Source organism: Falco punctatus (genome assembly GCF_963210335.1).
Source record: "Falco punctatus genome assembly, chromosome: 8".
Classification (NCBI taxonomy): Eukaryota; Metazoa; Chordata; class Aves; order Falconiformes; family Falconidae; genus Falco; species Falco punctatus.
The window spans coordinates 33,614,206-33,635,812 of NC_137588.1; the positions used below are offsets into that span (position 1 = coordinate 33,614,206).

General features: G+C 39.4%; 1 protein-coding gene across 1 annotated transcript in view; it reads left to right on the forward strand.

Moving 5' to 3' along the window:
* The first annotated feature begins 292 nt into the window (after positions 1-292).
* Positions 293-21,607, forward strand: part of CCDC93 (CCC complex scaffolding subunit CCDC93) — a 49,804-nt gene continuing 28,489 nt past the window's right edge. The window contains exons 1-9 of the mRNA XM_080399196.1: positions 293-575; positions 1,667-1,780; positions 3,522-3,616; positions 6,209-6,320; positions 10,255-10,353; positions 11,614-11,670; positions 16,428-16,528; positions 20,059-20,098; positions 21,505-21,597. Coding sequence (XP_080255322.1) covers positions 534-575; positions 1,667-1,780; positions 3,522-3,616; positions 6,209-6,320; positions 10,255-10,353; positions 11,614-11,670; positions 16,428-16,528; positions 20,059-20,098; positions 21,505-21,597 — 753 coding nt within the window. The 5' untranslated portion in view covers positions 293-533. The remainder of the gene's footprint in view (positions 576-1,666; positions 1,781-3,521; positions 3,617-6,208; positions 6,321-10,254; positions 10,354-11,613; positions 11,671-16,427; positions 16,529-20,058; positions 20,099-21,504; positions 21,598-21,607) is intronic.

The following is a 21,607-nucleotide window of genomic DNA, read 5'->3' on the forward strand; positions in this document are numbered from 1 at the left end:
AGTGCCCTGTGGGGCTGAGAGGCCGTGAGACACCCCTCAGGTCACAGCGCACCGGGCTGGAGAGGCCTCAGGTCCCACTGCAAAAGAGAAAACCCCCAGAACCACACAGAGAAGGGCGACCGCCCGTAAGGGGGAGGCGGGGGGGGGCAGTGCCCGGCAGCAGCGGGCGGGCGGCTCTGAGTGGGCGCCACCGTGCCCCAGGCGCGGCCGTGGGCGGGGGGCACCGGGCCCCAGGGGCGCCGCCCGCGGGCACTGGCGGGCGGGGGCGGGACGGCGCTCCCGCGGTTGCGCTCCGTGCCGTCAGTCACATGAGCCGCCGGGGAGCCGCGCAGCCCCCGCCCTCCTTCCCCCGCACCCCTTTGGCCGCGAATGGCACGGCCCGGATGCGCTTATACGCAAGGAGGGTGCGGGTGAACCATTGAGCGGGGGCGGGGGAACCCGGCAGCTGCCGGCTGGGAACCGGGCGTTGCGACGGGGGGGAGCGGACGTGACAGGCTGAGCGGCTGGGCGCAGGCTGCCGGAGGTGGAGGGCGATGGTGGTCCCCCGGGGACAGGAGCACCAGGCCCCCCAGGAGGTACCGTAGTGGCGTCTTTCCAGCCTCCCCCACCCCGGGCAGAGCGGCGTTGGTGAGGCGCGGCCGCCCGCTGTTCCTCCGGCCGCGCTGCACTGGCTTCCGCGGGCTCTCTGCCCGCTCCCTCTCCCCTCTCCTCGGCTCCCCGCGGGCCGGGGCGCTGACCGGCCCTCGCCGCCGCGCCGCCAGCCCGGGGGTCGCCGCTGTACGGCGGGCTCGGCCCTGCGCCCTGCCCCGCCCGCGGCCCCGGGCGGTGGGGTCCCTCGGGGCGCGGGGAGCCGGGTCCCGCTCCCGGGGGCGGCCCCGCGGCGCTGCCGGCAGGGCCCGTGTCGGTCACCCTCCGTGCACCATCGCGCTGCCTTGTCCCCGTGGCCCATGAGGCTGTCGGGGTCCCCGTGGGAGGGAGGAGGCTGGGGGAGAGGGTGGTGGGGAGGGTGCTGGGGCGGGTGCTTGCAGCCCCCGAGGGGCTGGCTGCCCCTCCGGCCTAGCCACGAGGTGCCCGGGGTGCCCGGTGCCTCTGGGCAGCCACGTGTGTGCGTGGAGCCGGGGGGACCCTCCTGGACCGTGGGGACAAAAGCCCCGCGCAGGGCGGTTGGGGCAGCGCGACCATCCGCGCTGCTGTCAGTGGGCCCTTGGCTGGTGCCAGCGTTCCATTTTGCTTACGCTTGCATTGCCCAAAAAGTGGAATTCCACGTGAAGGTCTCCTCCTGCTTTCGTAAAAAGAACACAGAAGTGTTAAATTGAGGTGTGTGATTTTTGTCAGCCCTGAATTTGAAAGAAATGTGCAAAATGGAGAATAAATTAACTGGTTAATGGCAATGGGGGCAACCAGACTGGCTGGAAGCAAGCCGTGGGCCAGCAGTTTGAACAGCAGAAGCAGATTAAAGTATTCAGCTGGGTGAAAAAAATGTGCTGTTAAATCCATATAGAAATGCGTTGCCTATTTCTTCAACGTCCTTCAAATTAACAACCAAGTTACTAATAGAAGTCAAGGTTTTCCACATGGTCTGTGTTAAGGTAAAAGTTTGGAAAATGTTCATTTGCAGAATGAACGAGAAGCACTGAATTAGTGTTGCGTTGTTTGTTTTGGCCAGGTTGAAACGAGAGAAGATGAGGAACAGAACATCAAGCTGACTGAAATTTTGGAACTGTTGGTGGCGGCTGGGTATTTTCGAGCAAGAATCAAGGGGTTATCACCGTTCGACAAGGTGAGACCAATGCAGTATTTCTAAAAACCTTTTTTTAAGGACAGGAAGATTATATACTTTTTCCTTGTTTAGCAGTTCTAGGTGACTTAAAAAAAAAAAAAAAAGACACTTGCAACACATGAGGCTTTTCTGTGTAAATAATTCTGGGAATGACCCAGTTTCAAACAGATAAGACCTCCTCAATCTTGAAAAACAATTCTGTGCAGCAAGGCCTGTTTTGGAGGAGGTGATTGGATGCAAGCTAGTTACTGCTGTGCTCTTCTGGCAGTGTTATGGCCGAAGTTAGTCATATATGGGGAATTTTGCCCCTCTCTCAACTGCAGTTAGAAAGACTTGGTACTTGGACATAGCATGGTAATTTTTTTATTTTTTTTTAAAGTATTCCTGAATGAGAAATGAAGAAATACTTGTCTTGAGAGACTCTGAAAGAATGGAACAGTTAGCCTAGTGAGATTATTTTTGGGCTGTTTTTACATACCTTTAGAATGTCATGTATGTTAACCTTTCATTGTCCTAGACGGGAAGTATGTGATACTAACAGTGAGCAAAGTTCGGGTTGAAAAGAGACTTCTGAATTGTTTTAGTGCTGACTCTGTAAGAAATTCCTGAACCAAAGTTTGAAAACACAGAGGTACAGCAGCATTGAAATGGACTCTTCTGTTTTCTGGTGTTTCTTTGATCATAGCACAGCCTTACTTTGCAATGCAATTTTAGTTTCTTAAAACTGCTTGGCATTACTGACCTTAGCTGCTCAGGAGGCTGTGCACACAGACACAAAGTAGTTTCAAGGAGACAGCCTTAGGATGTAATAGTTGCATTTATGTGTAGAAATGGACGCATCAGGTTTATACTTGCCTAAATACAATTGCAAAGTTACCATTTCATGAATGCCCAACCTTTACAAAAAATGAGCACTGCTATTGAAAATGATCAAACTGCTAGTGTAAAAGGGATACTAGTAAACTGTCTCAGAGGGGAATGTGAGAGGGGGAATGTGTTAGAAAACCTTGTATAGAACACCCTAATTTACTGTGTGGTGTGGTAAGTTACTCCACATTTTAATCCCTTTTTCTGGACTTAGTGTGTGTTTAGACCATCTTGCATATTCATATACAAGGTTGTCTGTATATATTTACGTAATTTATGTCAAGTTGATGAAATGGCTTGGGATTTTTAATATGCCAGAGTATCTGTAGGAATAGGACTGGAAACAGAGGTTTCTGCAGAGCTGTGGATTTCCATCACTATGTTGATACTGTGCCTGGCACTTGGTGTTGCATATGTTAGCAAGCAAAGAATAATAGTAGCAAAGGTATGTGTAGATATATGAATACAAAAATTATGATCCTTGATAAAATTCTGACACAGTCACTTCTTGAAGATCTGACATGTAACATACTGTGCTGATTTATCTTTTTTTTTTTTTTTAAATTTGAGAGCTGTTTCAAGACTGATACATAAAATTCAGAATATCACTGACTGCTGGGGTTTTTTTCTGGTTTTTTGTATACATGTATGTGGAAGTTGGTACATGTATGCTATCTACATGTCTTTCAGTCTCTATAAGAATACTGAGGATGTATATATAAGGATATATATAGATTATGTAAGGATATATAAAAATACTGATGAGGAGGTGAAAGTACTGAGCTGTAGTTTCTAAAATAAAGCCTATAAGATGTACTTGGGTTTACCTCTTCAAATTGAGATGGAACTAACCATGCTGTTGCTCCTTTGATAGGTGGTAGGCGGCATGACGTGGTGTATCACTACTTGCAGCTTTGATATCGATGTTGATTTATTGTTTCAGGAAAACTCTACTATTGGTCAAAAAATGTAAGTGGATTAAATGGCAAGTGTGGTGGGTTTTGTTTTGGTTTTGTTTTTAATTTTTTAGAAAAGGAGCAGTGGGTGGGGAGGGGGAAATTACCTGATACTTGCTTGTTATGAGACATACTTTTAGTCCAAGTTTCCTGCTTTTGAAGACCACCCACTTGCAAAACATTGCACTGGTTTCTGGATTTCTCAGACTGTAGTTCCATAACTTCTAAAACCAGAAAGAAGCTTATTCCAAAAAAGGCAGTGCTGTTCCCCTCTGGTCTGCCATGTTCTTGTATCACTACCAAGCAGTGAAAGTGCATATGAGGCTGCACGTTGAACTGGATTGGGAACTGATCCAGATTAAAACCTACCAAAAAAACAACAAAAAAAGAAAATAGTTTTAATGTGAATCAGTTCCTGGATCTGGTTCTCTATGCAGCTGCACAGATGCTTGTGCTGGCACAAGGGGATAGTGCAGAGGCCAAAACAAAGGGCAGAGGGAGACCACGCTGCTGGAAACTGGAGTGGAACAGTAGAAGACCTTCGTTGGGTTCTCTATGTCTGCAGATTTGCTGTGTAAATAACCTCTGATTCTCCTTTATGATTCTGAGTTGGAATTGTAGGTGTCAGCAAGCAGAATGTAAAGCATTACACTGTTGCCAAAAGAGTTACCTGCCCCATACTAAGGAGAAGATCCTTCCTGACAGTGACCCAATGAGACCATTTTGATTTGATTCATTTCTTAAGGCATGAAATTTGGTCATCAGTCACCTAATTCCTGTATTAGGGAAGTTTTAAGCGTTATTTTGAGCTGAGAAAGGGAATACTTTGTAAACTACATTATTTCTTTATGCATTTCTGTGATAAAAGAGCCATAATTAAAATTTGAAGGAAGTAAGAATAGCTGTCAAGTTACAGTTGCATGAAGAGACTTGTTTGCTCCATGTAGTCAAAAAGAACATCTTTCTCTGGTGTTTTCTTGAAAGTCATTTAGCATTGGCAAGCCTGTAATACTTGTAAAAATAAAGATTCATGTTTATTGCCGTTAAACTTGGAGACGCTCAAATAATCATAGATAACTAACTACATAAAGCATTAAGTGCATGGAATTAAGTAGAGACTAGGAATACAGGTGGTGGTGATGGTTTTTATAATTGCCATCTTTCCTATCCTGAAGAAGAGCAGGATAGGAAATAGTTAAGTTCTGAAAATGTTCTGTTATCTTTCCAGCTGACTGGATGCAAAACTGGCAAAACAAAAACCAGGCTCCTCTCCCAAAACAGCAACAATGATTTATTTGTAAACCTAGAAGTGTTTGGAGTCACACAAGCACAGGCCGTTTTCATGTCCATGTAATGTTTATGGTGGCTCAGTGCTCTTGTGATCTTCTCGAGATAAGGAAAGTTAAGCTTTGTGTTTTCTCAGTATTATTCTGAAGGCATTTTGATGGTGTCCTGTTATTTAATTGCTGGGTTGAAATAAACATGGAAACAATCATTAGGAGATGTTCTTGCATCTATTGGATAAATAACTTTTTTTTTCTTTACATTTCATTTGCTTTGATTGTGCTGAGAGGCGCTGCTATTTTCATGTTGTAGAATATTAGTATGGGGCCATAGTGGGAATTGCCTTATTGAGAATAAAGTAAAAGTTTTCACTTGTCTTAAGGAATGTAACTTTTCAGGCTCTTTTCCTAGACTATGGTCTCTTGTCTCCTGTCTGTTGCTTCCTTTTTCGTTCTTCCAGAATATTGGTTTTCCATTTGGGGGTTACTGAATATCAAGGTCAGTACTGGACCAGTTAGATTTTTTTTTTTTTCCTTCATGGAAAACCAGTTTTAGTTTTCCCATACAGTGTTCATCCTTAGTGCTGACACCTGCTTTAAAAACGTGCTTGACAGCACTGGCAGCAAAAGAATACCTTGCTCTGAAATAAAGGGTTCAGTAGGAGCAGAATGATGTTCTTGTAGGTGAATCCCTTTTGTTAGGTTAATCCTTCCATTTTACCAGTTCTTACCTGAACTGTAGAATGAGACTGTAGCCAGCAAATTTCGTTTTACTCACTTCAAAACTGTGTGAAATATATTGTGTAATTTAGCTTTGAGGTGTAATCTATATTTAAACTCAGTTTCAGTAGTAATGTCAAAATATATTTTGGGAGTTCTGCTAAAAAAATGTTTAAGTCCTTACATTTGATTCTGGACTTCCTTTAAGTGTGTCCATTTTACTTGGTCTAACTGTTCTTAAAGCTAGTGTTTCTTCATGTATGCATATATTATAATATGCAAAGGTGTTTGTAGATACATCTTACACAGGCATTTCAACTGACCAGACATGCAGATCTTAACATTTTCTGTGTAATCCTACGAATGAAATCACAAGCTAGGAGCCTGCAAGAGGGGTTCGATCACCTCTTCACAGACTACTAATATATATAGTACAATGTAAAAGCTATTTCGTAAATGGAAGTCTGATTGCTTTTCACAGCTGTATACAGTGGAAGCCACTAGAGGGAACCTTCTAACTACTGTGTTTGCAGAAGTAATTTGTAATTCACAAAAGAAAATTGTAGCGTATATACATGTGTATTTTTGTTGTTTTATAATAGTGCCTTAACTGAAAAAATTGTGTCTGTATTACCAAAAATGAAGTGCCCTCATCGTTTGGAACCACATCAGATCCAGGGACTGGATTTCATTCATATATTTCCTGTTGTACAGGTAAGAATTTTGTGACTTATTGATACTTTGCTGAACAAGGCCCTGAAACTTGCATAAAAATTATAACAAAGATCTGGATTATTGTTTAGCTCTCTATTTAACTTTGGAATGAATAATCACAGAGAAGTAGTTTAAATGAATGTTTTTAAAGAATTGAGTGACATTGTGGATGATCCAATTCTGAAGTATTGCTTGATCCCCATTTAAGACAAACACAAACTCTTCTTCAGTTCTTTGAAATGGAGTCAGATTCTGCTTTTTGTAGAATGGCTGTGTAAAGAAACTAAAGTTTAAGCTTGTTTGGAATCTGATAATCTACTTTGTCAGACTAGGAAATAGAATAAATACTCCATAAGCTTAAACACAGACTGTAAGGTAAGTTACACAGTTCAATCAAAGGGATATGAATAAGCTGAAAGCCAGTTGGAGTTGTTTCTTTAAGCATAATTCATCCTTCATTTGTGTCACTTAAAAACTGTACGGGTAGAAAAATAAATTGCTCTGATTTGGGATCCTATTACCATGTCTTTGTTGAGCACTGCTAACTGACCGTGTGCATGCTCATAGCTCTCGATTTTATTAAGGTTTAAGCTAACACGTGACGTGTTCCAGTTATGTGTGGTATCTTGAGAATCCTTGGTATGTCCTTATTATTTTTTGATTTTTACTTTCATCTGCACACAGAAATGTATCTTTAAGTAGGGAAAATGAAGACTGTTAAGCAACCTGCTTTTTCATCAAGTATCTCCTTACCTCCTGCCTGAGAAAGAATTCAGCAAGTAAGAGTTTCCTCTAAATTCCAGTTTGGAAGAAGTGGGGGAAACTTCCTGTTGTCTCTTGTTATCTTCTAGTAGGAGGCTCCTGAGGAAAACCACGCTTAACTGCACTCCCCACAGAGTTACGTGGTGTGTGCTGCTGTTACACAGCTTTCAAGCTGTGCTTATGCTGCCTAAAGTAGAAAGTTTCTATCTTGTTAATGCGAGTTTTTACTTTTAAACTTGAAGATGATGGTTACATTTATCAAATACAAGACTTCTCTCACAGAAAAAAATAATTCCTCTGCTAAAGTGAGAACATGAACTATTACTCTGGCTGTAAAAACTATAGCACTAGGTATTCTTTTATCTGACCTGCTTTATCCAAAATCCCAGAAAGGAGAAACGTTAATTCTAAGCAGGGAGGAAATCAGCTTCTAGGATTCTCTGAGAGCAGCAATTCTCAGTATTGGTAGCTGGCCAGTAGGTGGTATATCTATTCCATACTTGTTGAAGAAGTCTTTGTTGAGGAGCTTAGGTTTTTTTATGTAGAGATCTCTTTCAGAAGGGAAGTTCTGCCTGCTGCCGGTACTGTTGGTTCTTCATTTCATCCCAACCAAGACAGGCTTTCAAGAAAACCTGTTGGTGTCACCAGTATACTATGTTCTGAAAAAGACCATGCAAGAGCTGTAATAGGCTGACCACACCATGGCATGTGGGAGTTAAATATTTGATAGTGACACTTTACTCAATGCTCTGCAAAGTTCAAGATTTCACTTGCTATCTCTTAAGTCTCAAATCAGTCCCCAAGTAATACAGAAGCTCTTTCCTCCACCTGGAATTGTGTCCCAATAGCTCTTACACTGTGCGAGCTAGTCTGGTGAACTTGATGGGAGGAATTTAGATGAATCCTTCCCTCCAGGAAGAAATTAGATTGAGTTGGCTTACTGCCATGGACTAGCAGAACTAAAAAAAAACAACTAAACAAAAAACTTTAAAAAGATTCCAATGGGCAGGAACGGTACTGTTCTTCCTAGTAAGTTCTGCTTATGTTCACATAGAAAAATATGTACACAATCTTGTGTTGAGATGTGCTTTGTAATCAGTAGTCTGCATTTTCATCTTTCTTGTTGTCATCATCTTCCCCTCAGTTTCCAGGGGTTCATGGTTATATCGCAGAAAACAGTTGCTGGTTCAGACTTGGATCACAAGATTGATCTGATCTCTTATGTGACCTCCTGCACTGGCTGTCAACAGCCCACAGGATTTATCTTCTCCAATGTTATTTAAAATCTACTTCAATATTTGTGGCTTTTTGTGTGGTCTTATAAACATCAGAAGAATCTTCTTATACAGGCATGTGGTGGTTCTTGAACATTTCATAGGCTTGAAGATAGGTTTTTTCACAGTGGAGCTGTAGTTTTTGAAGACAGTAGTGATATATAGTAGGAAAATTTCATAGCAATGCATATAACCTAGCTGTAATAGCTTCTACCTGGGGTACAGCCAAGATTAATGAGATGAGGTCATGTTCCATGTGGTGTCTTCCGTCAGAGCATAATGGACTAATGATACAAGACAGATTCAGTGTTGGCTCTTGGCACTGAGAGCCCAGAACATTTTCTGTTCAACTTCCAATTGCTTCACCTTCCAGCAGGGCTCCAGCCCATCTCCTCCCGCTCAGACCGACAGAGATGGGTGCTGTGAACAGTTCAGGCTTGCTCTGTGGAAGGGTGACTGTACCATAGCCCGCAGACTGTATAAAAGCCACCTGGACTATTTGTGTAAAACAGGCTCCCAAGAGCCTCCCTGGAGTAGAGCGGGATGAACCTGTATGCATGTAGAGTACAATAGCAGTTTTGTATACGTGCTGTCAATCCTATGCTTCCTAGAACTGAGAGATTCGTTTTTTATTCAGTATGGCCTGCTCAGAAGGACAACGTGGATAGCTTTTAGAGTACAATAACGTTCTGCAGTTTTTGAATGTAGAATAGGATGTATGTTGTGCAGGCTGGTACAGCTGAGCTCTTGGTCTGGTGAGGTGTGCTGGCTATTCCGTGGGATAGATGAAAACAAAAAAGGCAGAAAATTAACATTCCTTTGTTTTGCCAACTACTGTTGTGTATTTTTCTGTATTTTGATAACTTAATGTTATTAATGTTTAACAAGGAATAACAGTGAATATTACAGATAATATGACTACATAGTGTGGTGAAATGTACTTTGTTAAAACTTTATTTTTAGCTCTAGTAGACTTCTGCTAGGATATAGGGTTTATGCAACTCGGATTCTTGGGAGGGCATTGTAAGGTTTTGGGGCTTATTTGGCGAGGCAGTGTATTTTTTTTGTTTCCTCCTTAAAGGTGCAAGCTAAAAGAAGAATGTTTAAAGTGGCCCGCATCCATCTCTATTCCACAGATGCTCTTCATTTTCCTTTTTGGAATGATTTTATTGAAGATACTTGGATTACAGCATGCATTTGGCAAAATTCCAACAAAGTTCACTTATGCTTGTGAAGATTTCATAAGGGTTTTTTATAAGTGAATTTTTCCACTATGAATTCCTAATAGTTGAAATTTGCAATGGAATTTTTCTTTCCATACTTACTGTAAGAAATTAGTTAGAATATAAAAGCAATTCAGAAGTTACAGTGCAAGCTAAATAAAGAGGATATCGGGCAACAAAATAACAATTTTGCAATACTAGTTACAAATAACATTCAGGAATGTTTTTGGGATACTAGGTCCTGCCCTAAGGAGCGTAGAAGGGAAGGCAGTTTGATCTTCTTTGGACTGTTGAATCCCACTGTAGTGTGAACAGTATGGCTCATCAAGGTTTGTACGGTTCAATATAGTTCAACAGGATGAAGAATATTTAGGGTTTTATATGTAAATCTTTAATTATAAGAAAAGCCATGTGGTTTCCTAGCTTACACATTATCTGATTGCTCTACTGAGCTTTTTATTATATAGAAGAGCAAACTTTGTAAAAGTGGCCAATGCTGAATAGTTTTGTTAGGAGTAGGTCCCAGAGTTACCATGTTTACAAATAAATGTTCCTCCGTGCTTAAAATGTGCTTTCAGATTTTTATCATGTATTAAAATATTTATGCAGTAGTTTGATGTTTGCTGCTGTTACTCTTCTCCTTTCCAATGATAGAAACTTTGTTTTTTTTCCCAGTGGCTGGTGAAACGTGCAATAGAAACAAGGGAAGAAATGGGAGACTATATCCGTTCTTACTCTATATCGCAGTTTGAAAAAACTCATAGGCTACCAGAGGTAAGATAAGCCAGTTGTTGCAATGCTCACATCCATACCAGCTTCACAGCTCTGAAATCGGCACAATATACCAGAGTTGCATTTGCTATCATTTTGTTATTCAGCCCTAGAGCAATCCATGTACATTCATAGATACTGGTTAACTTCTGCTTAATAGTTACCCTAATTTTTCTGCAGTATTTACTACTTCTCTGTCACTTTGGCTTGCCAGGTAGCTTGCTTCTGGAGTGCGTATACACTGCACAGAGCTCTATCCAGGCTAACCATGTGACTGGAGCTACATGAAATGTGTTTGAAAACACCCAGCATGCTATGGAGAAGCTGATCTAACTAAATGAGAATTGGTGCACTGTTAATGCTCTGTAACTTGGGTTTTGTTGTGGAGAGCTCAAAGTGAGCTCGTCTCCCTGTATCCTGTATCCAAGCCCCAAAATTTGTTCTTGAAAACTAGATTCCTGAAAAACTTCATTCAAAAACTGATCTTGGGGAAAGACAGAGGGACAGTTTTGTCTCTATAAAACATGATTGCCAGAGGAGTGAGATGTACAGTTTTATCTAGAATTATAGTGGTCAAATGCTGCCCCCTTTGAAACTAAATGCTTAGAACAGTGTTGTGATCCTCTCTTCTTCCTATTCTGCACTAATGTTGTGAGGTTTCCTTGGTGTAGGGGGAGAGCTGGAATGAGCTTGGATTTGTGTCTGTAGTGTAGAGTCATTAATTCTGTTGGTGCATATCCCAGGGCAATTCCATATTTAAAACCTAGAACCCACGTTTTCTCTCTAATTCAGTAACAACATCAATGGTGATGTCCCTAATACTGTGACAGATGCTTGGGATGGTTTGGATTTTATTTGGGTTTTTTTATTATTATTTTTAATGCTTAGAAAATAAATAACAGTAGGGGAAACTTCTCTTTTCCACATTAAGCCCATCCCAATCTCATTTCTTCATAGTGTAGTAATGATTGGAGATCCTGGTAGTGGGCTGGGATTGCATTTCTGTCAGGTACTGTGTGAGCAGAGAGCAGAAGGACTGCTGATCTGGATACAGTTTTAAATAGGTAGGTACCCTTTTACAAGACCTAGCTACTTATCTGATGAGAGAAGGAAATATTTTTCTGTGTTACAGAGAATCATATTCACCAAATAATTGGGCAGCTCAGAAACTATTTGACAACTTTGTTTGCTAAATGCATTACAGTGGTTAAGATGTAATCTCTATTGCTGGTATTTTTAATCACCTCTGTTAATGTCTTGCAGGATGATGAATTTATGCAAAGAAAAGAGAAAGCTGTCAAAGCAGTTACTGATATCTGTGTAAGTATGTTAGATTTTTATGATCAAGAAACAAGTGGTTTCAGTAATAAAATGGCAGTGGTTAATTTTGTTTGATGTAGCCAGTCCTGAGTTCTCTCATGAGAAGGTCCCAATTAAGTTACATATTGACCTTCATTCTTAGAACAGGTCTCAAAAACCATTTAGGTGTGTACTGTCCGAATAGGTAAACTCTATCAACTGCCTGCATAGAGTGTGAAGTTCCACCCTGTCAAAACAAAAGTAACAAAGTAGCCTATAGGCTGTTAAACCCTCAGCAGACTGTAGCTATTAGCAGTTGGGCTGTTTATCTTGAAATTAATCAAAATGGCAATTTAAATGTCTGCATTTCAGAACTTGTCTTTTTTACTACTTGTAATTAGCAGTGAAAATACCCTACTTTAGAAATGTTTTCTTCAAGTAGCAAATGTTGGTTGGGAAAGGTGGTATCACTTGTGAGATCTTAATCTGAAGAGGGAGATAACTCTTGGATAAATGGTTTGTTGATATTTTTTGAAAGCTTATTCATGAAGGCTACAAGGAGTGACATGTAAAATACATAGGCTGTATGACTGTCTCGTACCTGTTTTCATATACCTAGCTAGCAACTTGAGTTTCTGTCCTTGCTTTCTCTGTAATTGCTGTCTGCTTGGGACTGTCAGTTTGCCGTTTCTGACTCTTTAACATCTTGCTATCTTTTTGGTTTTTTTGGACCATCTTGATAAATTCACAGGCCAGCATTTGAGATGGGATGAGAAATCTGGGTATGCTTTGAATGGAACACTTCCAAGGCTGATTGATAGATGGTGAAACCCTTCTCTTTTGAGAAAATCAATGCTACTTCAGGGAGCTCTAGCCAGACACCCTGAACTCTTTGTCTATGGATAGAGGTGTTAAGTGCCAGCATACCAAGCTATGTGATAGCATAATGGACCAGACAAGTAATCTTACCATTTGTCATGTTTTGGAGGCAGTTTTTCCTGTATTAGCAGTTTGAGTGCTGCTGAGCCTAATATATGTGGTTGAATTACAGTGCATGTTTATAGAAAAACATTGCTGTGGAAGTCTCCAGGTAATGACCAATGAAAATCCCTTGTTAATCTATTTCAATAATTACTCTTGCTTTGAAAATTTCAATTACAGTCTCTTAAGTGTTGTCCCCCATGGTTTGGTTGGGTTGTTTTTAATTATTAGCAGGTTTATGATGAGTCTGTACTCCAGTGAGCAGTACTTGTCTTTTCAGTGAGATCTCTTTTCCATTTTACAAGTTAGCTCCCCTTGTAAATGGATGTTATTGTTTTGTTTGTGCACCTGTATAACCCTTTACATTGAGAGAGAATGCAAACCTGTGTAAGAAAGCAAATTCCAAACGCGTGTTGTATCAAGTAGCTCTTGACATGCCCATTTTCAATTTTCAGAGTAGTTGTCCTAGTTTTTCAAGTGTGGCAAAGTGTGTCCATTTTCTGCCTGCGTTGTCTTTAAATAGCACTAAACGTTCGGTATCAAAGTGGCTGATACCAGCCTTGTCACTGAAGAGACAAAGTAGTCACAATGCTGTTAGGAGGCACCAGTACCTAGAATTTTTAATGTCATTTAAAAAAATAGAGAAGATACTTGATTAACAATGATTAAGGGATCCCTTTTGATTGCTGAGGAGCAGAGGGGGTTTCAAGTCTCAGTTTTTATAGTCTAATAATTTGATTTTTTAATTTTTTTCTGTGACATTAACGCATTTGTTTGGGACAGCTTGCCTAAAAAGAAGGAATGCAATCTACTTTTAGTATGCAGGTACCTAGTAAATGTCAGGTCCATTCAAGTTGCTTGTCCAAAGCCCTGTGGTGCTTGGTTGAGCTCCCTTTGCATATCTACCTGCATGTTTTCTGAAATTGCTTTTTGGAGTTTGAAGAGAATGCCATGGCAAAGGTGAAGCAGGTATATGTATGTCAGATCAGGTATTTCTTGGCTGGTTGAAGCTAGTGAGTGGGTTTCCACTTGCCCAGTATGTTAGGGTTGTTATTTTAAAATTCATAGGTCATGGTCCTAGAATCAGATACGCAGTATTTGTCTACTTCTGCAGCTAAGGGAATAGTTCCATGTTCAGGGTCCAAGAATGAAACTGATAATGCAAAGCAAGGAAAACAAGATCTTCAAAGTTTGATAGTATTTTGCACCATTCAGCTAGCCTGCCTAAGGATCTCTGAATAGCTCTCCTGCCTTTGAACGTGCTGGCTGCTCGCCCCGGTTTGGATCTATGTGCAGAGTTGGAAAAGGTATATTCTGTCTTCTCCTCTGGATCACAGATTTCTAGTTTTTTAGGTGCATCTTCATGGAAGATAAAGTTTTCACGTTGGTTCATCACTGCTGAGGATATCATTAGACACACCTCCCTCTTAAATATATGAGTCGTGTCAGGATTGCATCTTCTACAGCACCTGATCTTCTTTACTGAAGTTTAGTTCATGAGATCTCTTAAGGCACCAAGGCATGACTGCAGTCTAGAACACACATGGAGTGAATTTTCAAGCTTTCCTGTCTGTCTGTAGGAACTGTAAGAAGAAGGTGGGCCATTAGATGAAAGCTCTTCTGCAAGTCACCTTTAAATCATTATGCCCTGGAATTAGAAGAGAAATCCACTTTCCTAAAAGAAGCAGCAAGAGTGAAAGACTGGTCTGTTGCTTGAATTCATTATTATAAGTTTGGTCTAAGGATCTACCTTTCTCTTCTCAAGGGGACAGTACAGTGAGATTTATGGTCATGATCAGGCCTAAAGGTTAGAAAAGGGAATATTAAATATTGGTAATGGTTATTGGAATAAGAACTACTGCTGCTGAAAAGTGACTGCCTAGTGAATTCAGATTATCTTTCAGTGGTTTTGTTTGACTAATAAATTATCTGATGCCAAGACTAATGTTTATGGTATGATGCCTATGCTTTATATAGCACAGGTATAATATAGAATGCCATCGTAAAAGCTACAGTTGTTTTTACGACTTGTGTTGCTTTTCCATAGTACATCTTGTGGGAGATTCTGGGATCATACAATGCTTTTTCATGTGACAGTCAAAAATGTAGCAAGACTTAATAGCTGGAAACAAGGATGACAGAAATTGAGATTAGAAATGAAGGAAAAATTGCAAAGGGTAACTGACAAATTCAGGAGAAACTTGCCAAGGAATACCATCTATTTTCACTTGTTTGAGGTCTTTGCTTTGGGATTACATGTCTTTGAAAAAGATTGAAAGCTATTTTGGCAATGTTATGGTACAGGAATTGCTTGTTGAAAGTAATAGTTTGTGTTGTACCAAAAGCCAGATCAAGCAAAAAAAAAAAAATACCTTTTTTATTTTCTTTCAGAATCTTTGCAACTTCTTGCATTAAATCTTTTGTCCAATGTGAATAGAATTTTCTGAAGTTAAATGTGTATATGGAAAGCCCAGGCTTTGGTTTCGATGTTTGTTTTTGTAAGGGATGTTTTCTGAGCCTGTTCCTCAAAGCATTTAAAATACATGAATGAAAAAGGGACCAGAAGAGAGGGGGGCGTTCCTTTTTTGATGCTGATTATTTAATGGTGATGAAAAAGTTTTTTCTCTGCTGTGATGAGTGCTGGAATTTCATTTCAGAAAAATGAGAGAATGTAATCTAATTGTTTAAGGGGGACACTTTTTAAAGAATATCAATTGAAGTAAAAAGAATACCGTTGAGATCACAGGTTCTTGTTTAGGTTTTTCCAGTATCTTTGCTAGCAGGATAGCACTAAATACTAGACTTCAGTTAACCTCAAAATCTTTATTCCAGCAGTGGAAATGTTGCATTACAGACTAACACCACCCTAATCTTTCATCAAACAAACAGCATTTACTTCGGAGTTAGTTTTGCTATCTTGGTTCCAATTTCTAATTTGGGGAAAGCTGAGAATCTTATGATTATTTTTTGTTTTGTTTGTGCTTGAGGTAGAATGATTTTCCTAATGTTGTTAAATAGACTTTTATAGGGGCATAGTTGTTGTATGTGGGAGGAGGAAGAAAAAAGGTAATATAGGCCATATTTACTGTAGTGTAACGGTTGTGTCTGTGTTAACAGAACAGTGGCTCAGCCCTCTTGTTTCAGTTTTTTGTTTTTTAAATTGGAAGTAGCTCTGTCAGCAGAAAATAGTACTTGTGAATCCTTGTTTTATTTGATGAGCTGTTGTCCAGCTGTAGGATCACACTGGGATAGCATGAAATTGAATGATTTTAGTACCTAACTATTTAAGATATTTTTGTTCCTTAAATTGCAATAAAATCTGCTTTAATTCCACTGTAACCTGTAATCATTGAGTAGGTACTAATTACATTTAGTTATTTAATCAGAGATTAAAAATAGCATTAACTCACAAAAGAGGTAACATTTCTAGATGCTGGTTTTATCAGCTAAGTCATACGTCTTTTTTTTTTTTAATAGATGTTGATTGTGTTATTTTTTACTTTTCTTTCAAACGTGATGGAGGAGATGGTTGAAGAAATAGTGTCTGTTGTTAAATACCCATTTATAATTACTTTTTTTTTTTAAACCTGGAAGGATGGGTCCTATAGCAAATTGGTCAGAAGTAAATTTGGTAAGATTTTTATCCTGTAATTCCAAAAAGAGAAAGTTAAAGATATTTATTTGGGTAAGTATATTGAGTTGGAAAGCAAAGAGCGGTATATAACACTCTAGGTAACAATTCATCATTATTTTAGAAAAGCCTTCTACAAGCTCTGAATTTGTTCACTGTCTTACAGGAGGTTTACAAGCCTCAGAGAAAATATAAACGTCAGAAGGGAGCTGAAGAACTGCTAGATGAGGAATCAAAGGTTCATGCTACGCTTCTGGAATACGGCAGGTGTGAAAGGCTTCATTTAATTGTCTGTGGGTTTTGTATTGTGTGTATTTAGAAGCATACCATATAAAATCTGGATTGTGGGATTTTTTTCTACTACTTGAGAATCAAACTTTCAGATTTACTCCTCCTTGGTTTTGGATCTTGTTTGCTTACCCTGTAAATTCTTCAGGGACTGGACAGTCCTCGTGTGTGTGAACAATATTTTGTAAAATGGGAGCCCAAGTTCTGACTTTATGCTGCTAGTAGGGTGTGTTTATTAAGTTGTTCTTTGCTTCATAAAAATGGCTGAAGTTAATGGTGCTTCTAGGTGCTGTCTGCCAACCAATGTTTGCCTCTTTGCAAGCAATCCCCAGAAAGTGGGGTGGGGGCGAAGGAGCTGAAGTTGTTACTGCTTTTTTTTTTTTTTTTTTTTTTTATGTAGTTCTTGTGTGGTTGCTACATCAGGAGGCTGAATCGTGGTTTAGTGCTTTGTCTTGCTTTCTGTAAACTTCATATACTGAGACCATGTTCCCAAGGTTTCCATTTATCCATTACTTTTGGAAGACCCTCTGGCTTATTGAGAGCTCTCTAAACACCTAAAAATAATGGTACAGTTTCTGATTCTAGTGTCTATTTCCAGTTTTCTTTTAATAGATTAGTGATATGGACAGCTTGTCTACTGTCTGAGCTCTTAATTAGTGCAAATGACATATGAACTCATTTTTGTGTCTTCTATGGCTTCTCCCCCAAAGCCATAGATTATTTTTGTTGTTGTTGTGTTACTGTTTTGAGTACCTTCCTTTTACCCTTTTTGTGCATTTTTCTTGACACACAGTTGAAATGAGCCAAGTGTCCTGGTTGCAGATCGCTTATAATCTTCCCCTTTCATTCATCATCATATTTTGTGAGGGCAGTGTAGACAAATGTAATGGAAAATAAGCTGAAAGATGTTAAGTATGGTGAAATCCTCTGTGTGTTCCTAAGGAGTGAAACAGACACTTGGGTGTCCTGTTACTCGGCAGAGCATTTCTGACACTGCATCAACTTTATATACAAGTGGTTAACTGTAGAACTTTTCCCTTCCTTCCATCTCGAGTGCAGTTCAGTGCACTTACCTAAGTATAGCAAGGTGCTCACAATTGGAGTCCAAAGAGCAGATATGGAAAAATGAAGTCCTGGTGTACTCCTGCCTATTTATAGTTTCTTGTACTGTTTCAGTGTCATTACTACATACTGGTGTCAATAGACCTCTCCTAACAAACAAGAAGAGTATAAAATAGTTTATGCAGTTTAAGGGAATTTTTGTGTATGATTTTTCTAGAGTAATTTTAATGGTTTGTTGTTTTCTTGGGTTTGGGTTTTGTTTTTTTTAAATAAAACTCGGAATCACTATACAGCTTGAAAATTGAAATAAAAAGAAGATGTTTTCTGTAGAGCCTCAGAAATTGTTTTAGTTTTAGGTACTGTGCAACGGTTGAGACCTAAGTAAAGCTCATTTCTGCTGGAAAACATAAATCTTTAATATAAAAAACAATGAAAATGGATGATGGGGAAAGTTTAAGTACAGTAAGAACAGAGAAGTAGGAGGTGTTGAAGATATCAAGGAACTGCTCTTCTGTTGTATACGTGTGCATTGGTACATAAATATGAGGAGCAGTTCGGGATTAAGAAAGATGACCAAGAACTTGTGACCTTTTGGGAAGGAAAATCCCTCTTCAGGACAGTATGTGTTGAGGTGAATTGCTAGGGCTCTGCAATACTACAGAAGAACAAAGGAAGAAGAGGTATTTTGTGTTTGAAGGGCATTTATTTAAATTGGTGACACGGAGGAAGGACAGTATTTAGAGTTATCTGATATGGAGGGCTTAACGTGGATTGGATAGAAGTGGGAGATAATTAGGATAATTGCAGGATTCAATGTATTCTGGTAACGATTTATTAATGAATTCTCAAAGCATAAAACTCTTGATCAGAAAACTATTTTTGATATAGTGCAAAAATAAAGAACATCTGAGAAAATGACAGTGGTGAGACACACAAATATCTGCTTTGTGTGTTTTGGTAGAGAAAGAAGCCCTTAATGAAGGACATAGTATGTCTACTGTGAACTAGTGATAAATTGGCAAAGAGTTCAAAGGCTCTTGCACTGTCCCGATGCCAAACACAGCATTACTCGGATCCAACTGGTGGTAGTGCCACATTCTAAGTTTGTTTTTGATCTTGTGGCCTCCAGCTTAGAGATTATCACGAGGGAGCTCGGATGTGGTAGCCTGGCGTTGGCCAGGGTCTGGCTCGAGAGTGGAGTGATGCCAGTGAGCATCTTTCCACACAGTTGCATAATCTGTTTTAGTAAAGGGCGTTCATTGCCACAGCTTTGCACGTTACCTGTCAGCTTTCAGCAAAGTACAGTCAGTTTCTACAACAGATGTGAGATGTTAAGCCTGGGAGGTGTCTGGGCTCTCTGTTGATACAGCTGATGGTTGTTTTTGTTATTGCTGTCCTCATGCAGTTCATTACTTGGATGCAGTTATTTCTGTGTGAAAATAAAATTGTGCTCCTACAGAAAGCAAGAAGAGATAATGATAAAGGCAAAGCTACTTACAAATGCTTCTATACTAATACAACTTTGTGCATATTCTGTGGAAGGTTAGCGCTCTGCCGCAGTCTTTGCATTGCTAAGCTTTAAAGTACAGAGAGAACTTTAATGCTGGGGAACTCTTGAAGACTTGGGAGTTATGCTGTAGTAAAATATGAATATACCTGCCAAGTATAAGTATGGAATAAATGGAGAACTGGTGACAATTGGTACACCTGCTTAGGATTACTTTTAATTTTTAGCCATAAAAGGCTTATAAACAGTCCTGCTTCTGCAGTAGTTAAGGAATTAAACAGTTGTAGGTCTGAGTTAGAACTGATCTTGCTGATTAACTTTTCATATCTGTGTACGTGGTGGGTTTAGTGCCTCGTGAGATGTTTGCTTGCTGATATCTAAAATTTCTTTCTACCTGTTTTTTCTTTAAGATGGTCATTCCCAAAATAACAACATAGCTCAAATGTCAGGTTTTTTTCTCTCACTCAGAAAAACAGATGTAAGGAAGTTTGAGTATATATTTAAAGCTCTGAATCCCATGCTTCAGAAAGAAGCTTCAGATTCATCAAAGCACACAAGAAGCATGAATATTTTTTGGGGAGTAGAGATTGCACTAGCAATTTCCAGAGGTCTTTCCAGAATTCAGTAGTACATAGCTAATGGCTTGGGATTAACTTCCAAATGGAAAGAGAGCCCTACTTTTCCCTTTCATGAGCTTTACATGGCAATATTTAATGAACAGTCTACACTTACAAATCGTGATGGAAGGGGTAGATGGAGCTGAAATTGTTCTGTAAATATGCTGTAGTACATGCTTGTTTAATTTATTTGAAGTATGACAAAACTAACCTGAACCTGGCTGTTGGTGCATTTCTGATGTGGAAAACTGATAGAAACTTACTGTGTTTGTGGAAGTTGTAAACAGCAATGTACTACTTTAATGTTACTGTTGTTCTTTTAGGAGATACGGATTTAGCAGACAATCTGGAAAAACAGAACAGGTAAAAAATATGCTAATTTTAAATACTTAACTTGCTGGAAGAATTACATTGTTTTTGTTGAAGTGCTGGTTACTGTAAGTTCTTAAAGGAATACAACGGAATAAGCAGCTATAATTTCTATTATTGCCAGCTCTTAAAAATGGCTAACTTAAACTAAAAATCTGCATGCCATCAAGGATGCTGTTGATTACAGTCTCATTTTTTAAAGTATTTCCTTCATCAGTACTCAAAGATCCCATTTTGAAAATGTGATTTTTGGCTTAGAAGGAGGGATGTTTGGGTGTTGTGGGTTTTTTGTTGTTTTGTTTTGTTTTTTTAGTGTAAGGTAATGACATACCCTGTCTAATGACTGACTTTTAACTAGGCATTTCATGATGTGATCATTAAAGAGTTTTTCCTTTTCTTTTTTTTAAAAAAACCATTCAGCTTGGGAGAAATTTTGTAGGCATTTGTTACATAACAGGTTATTTAATGTGATAGAAAAACATGATACCATGCCATAAGTAAATCATAGTACCTCTCGAAAAGCAGCATCCTTGCTGTGCTTTTGATGATTATGGAATCGTAAAATGTCCTTGTCAGAGTGTTTTCAGGGTTTTTTTTTATTTCAGTTCAGATATTACTTTGGCTACAAGTTATTACAGACAGAGGTAATGAAGAAACGCATTAAACATGTACTGCAGTGTCTGTGACATGGAGTATATTAAGGTTGCCTTTCTTCATTATCTCAGTATTCTGCATACAAATTTAGCATTCAGATTTTATAAGTGGAGATGTTTCCCAATCTAGGCATACCTCTTGTTCCCTCAAAGTAAGTACCAGACTGCAGTCATGTTCATAGAATTTATTTTGTTTCTTAAAAAATATTATGGGCTTTGAAATGTTGTATATTAGATGGTCATAATCATGTTTGTGAATTGTCTTCAGTAAGGCAAAAATGGTCATTAGTCGGGTTACTGGTGAAATAGAGTGACCTAGAAATTGATTGTGTCTGTCACCAGTTCTCATTAGTGTAGTAGTATGAAATGTGACAGAACTAGGTGATTTTATACCAATATTGAAATTATTAAAAAATGATTTATGTTAAAAAAAAAAAAAAAACAACCAACCTGCTTTCTGCTGTATAGCAAACCCATTCTGGGGTAGCTAGTTTTCTTGTGAGGTTGGTAGTTGTCAGATGGCTGTAGAGTAAGGATTCTTTGTCCCAGACACTGTCTTGAGCAGCTGGAATACTTGTGAAATTAATGAGGGTTATGTTTCAGTTGGCATGAATTGGAGTGTGAAGATGTTCCAGGCTGAAATGTATTCTTAAGAATAGAAAGCTATATACCAATTTTCTCCTTGCTGTTTTTATTCATACTTTAGAATACTGAAATTAGATATAATATTGTCTTTTTCTTTAAAAGGCTGAAGATAAAAAAATTGCACTACCTCCAGGGCTGGCAGCAGCAGGAAAAGCTGAGCCTTGTGATGAAGATGACCTTCAGGCTGCTGAAGAGGTGTGCCACA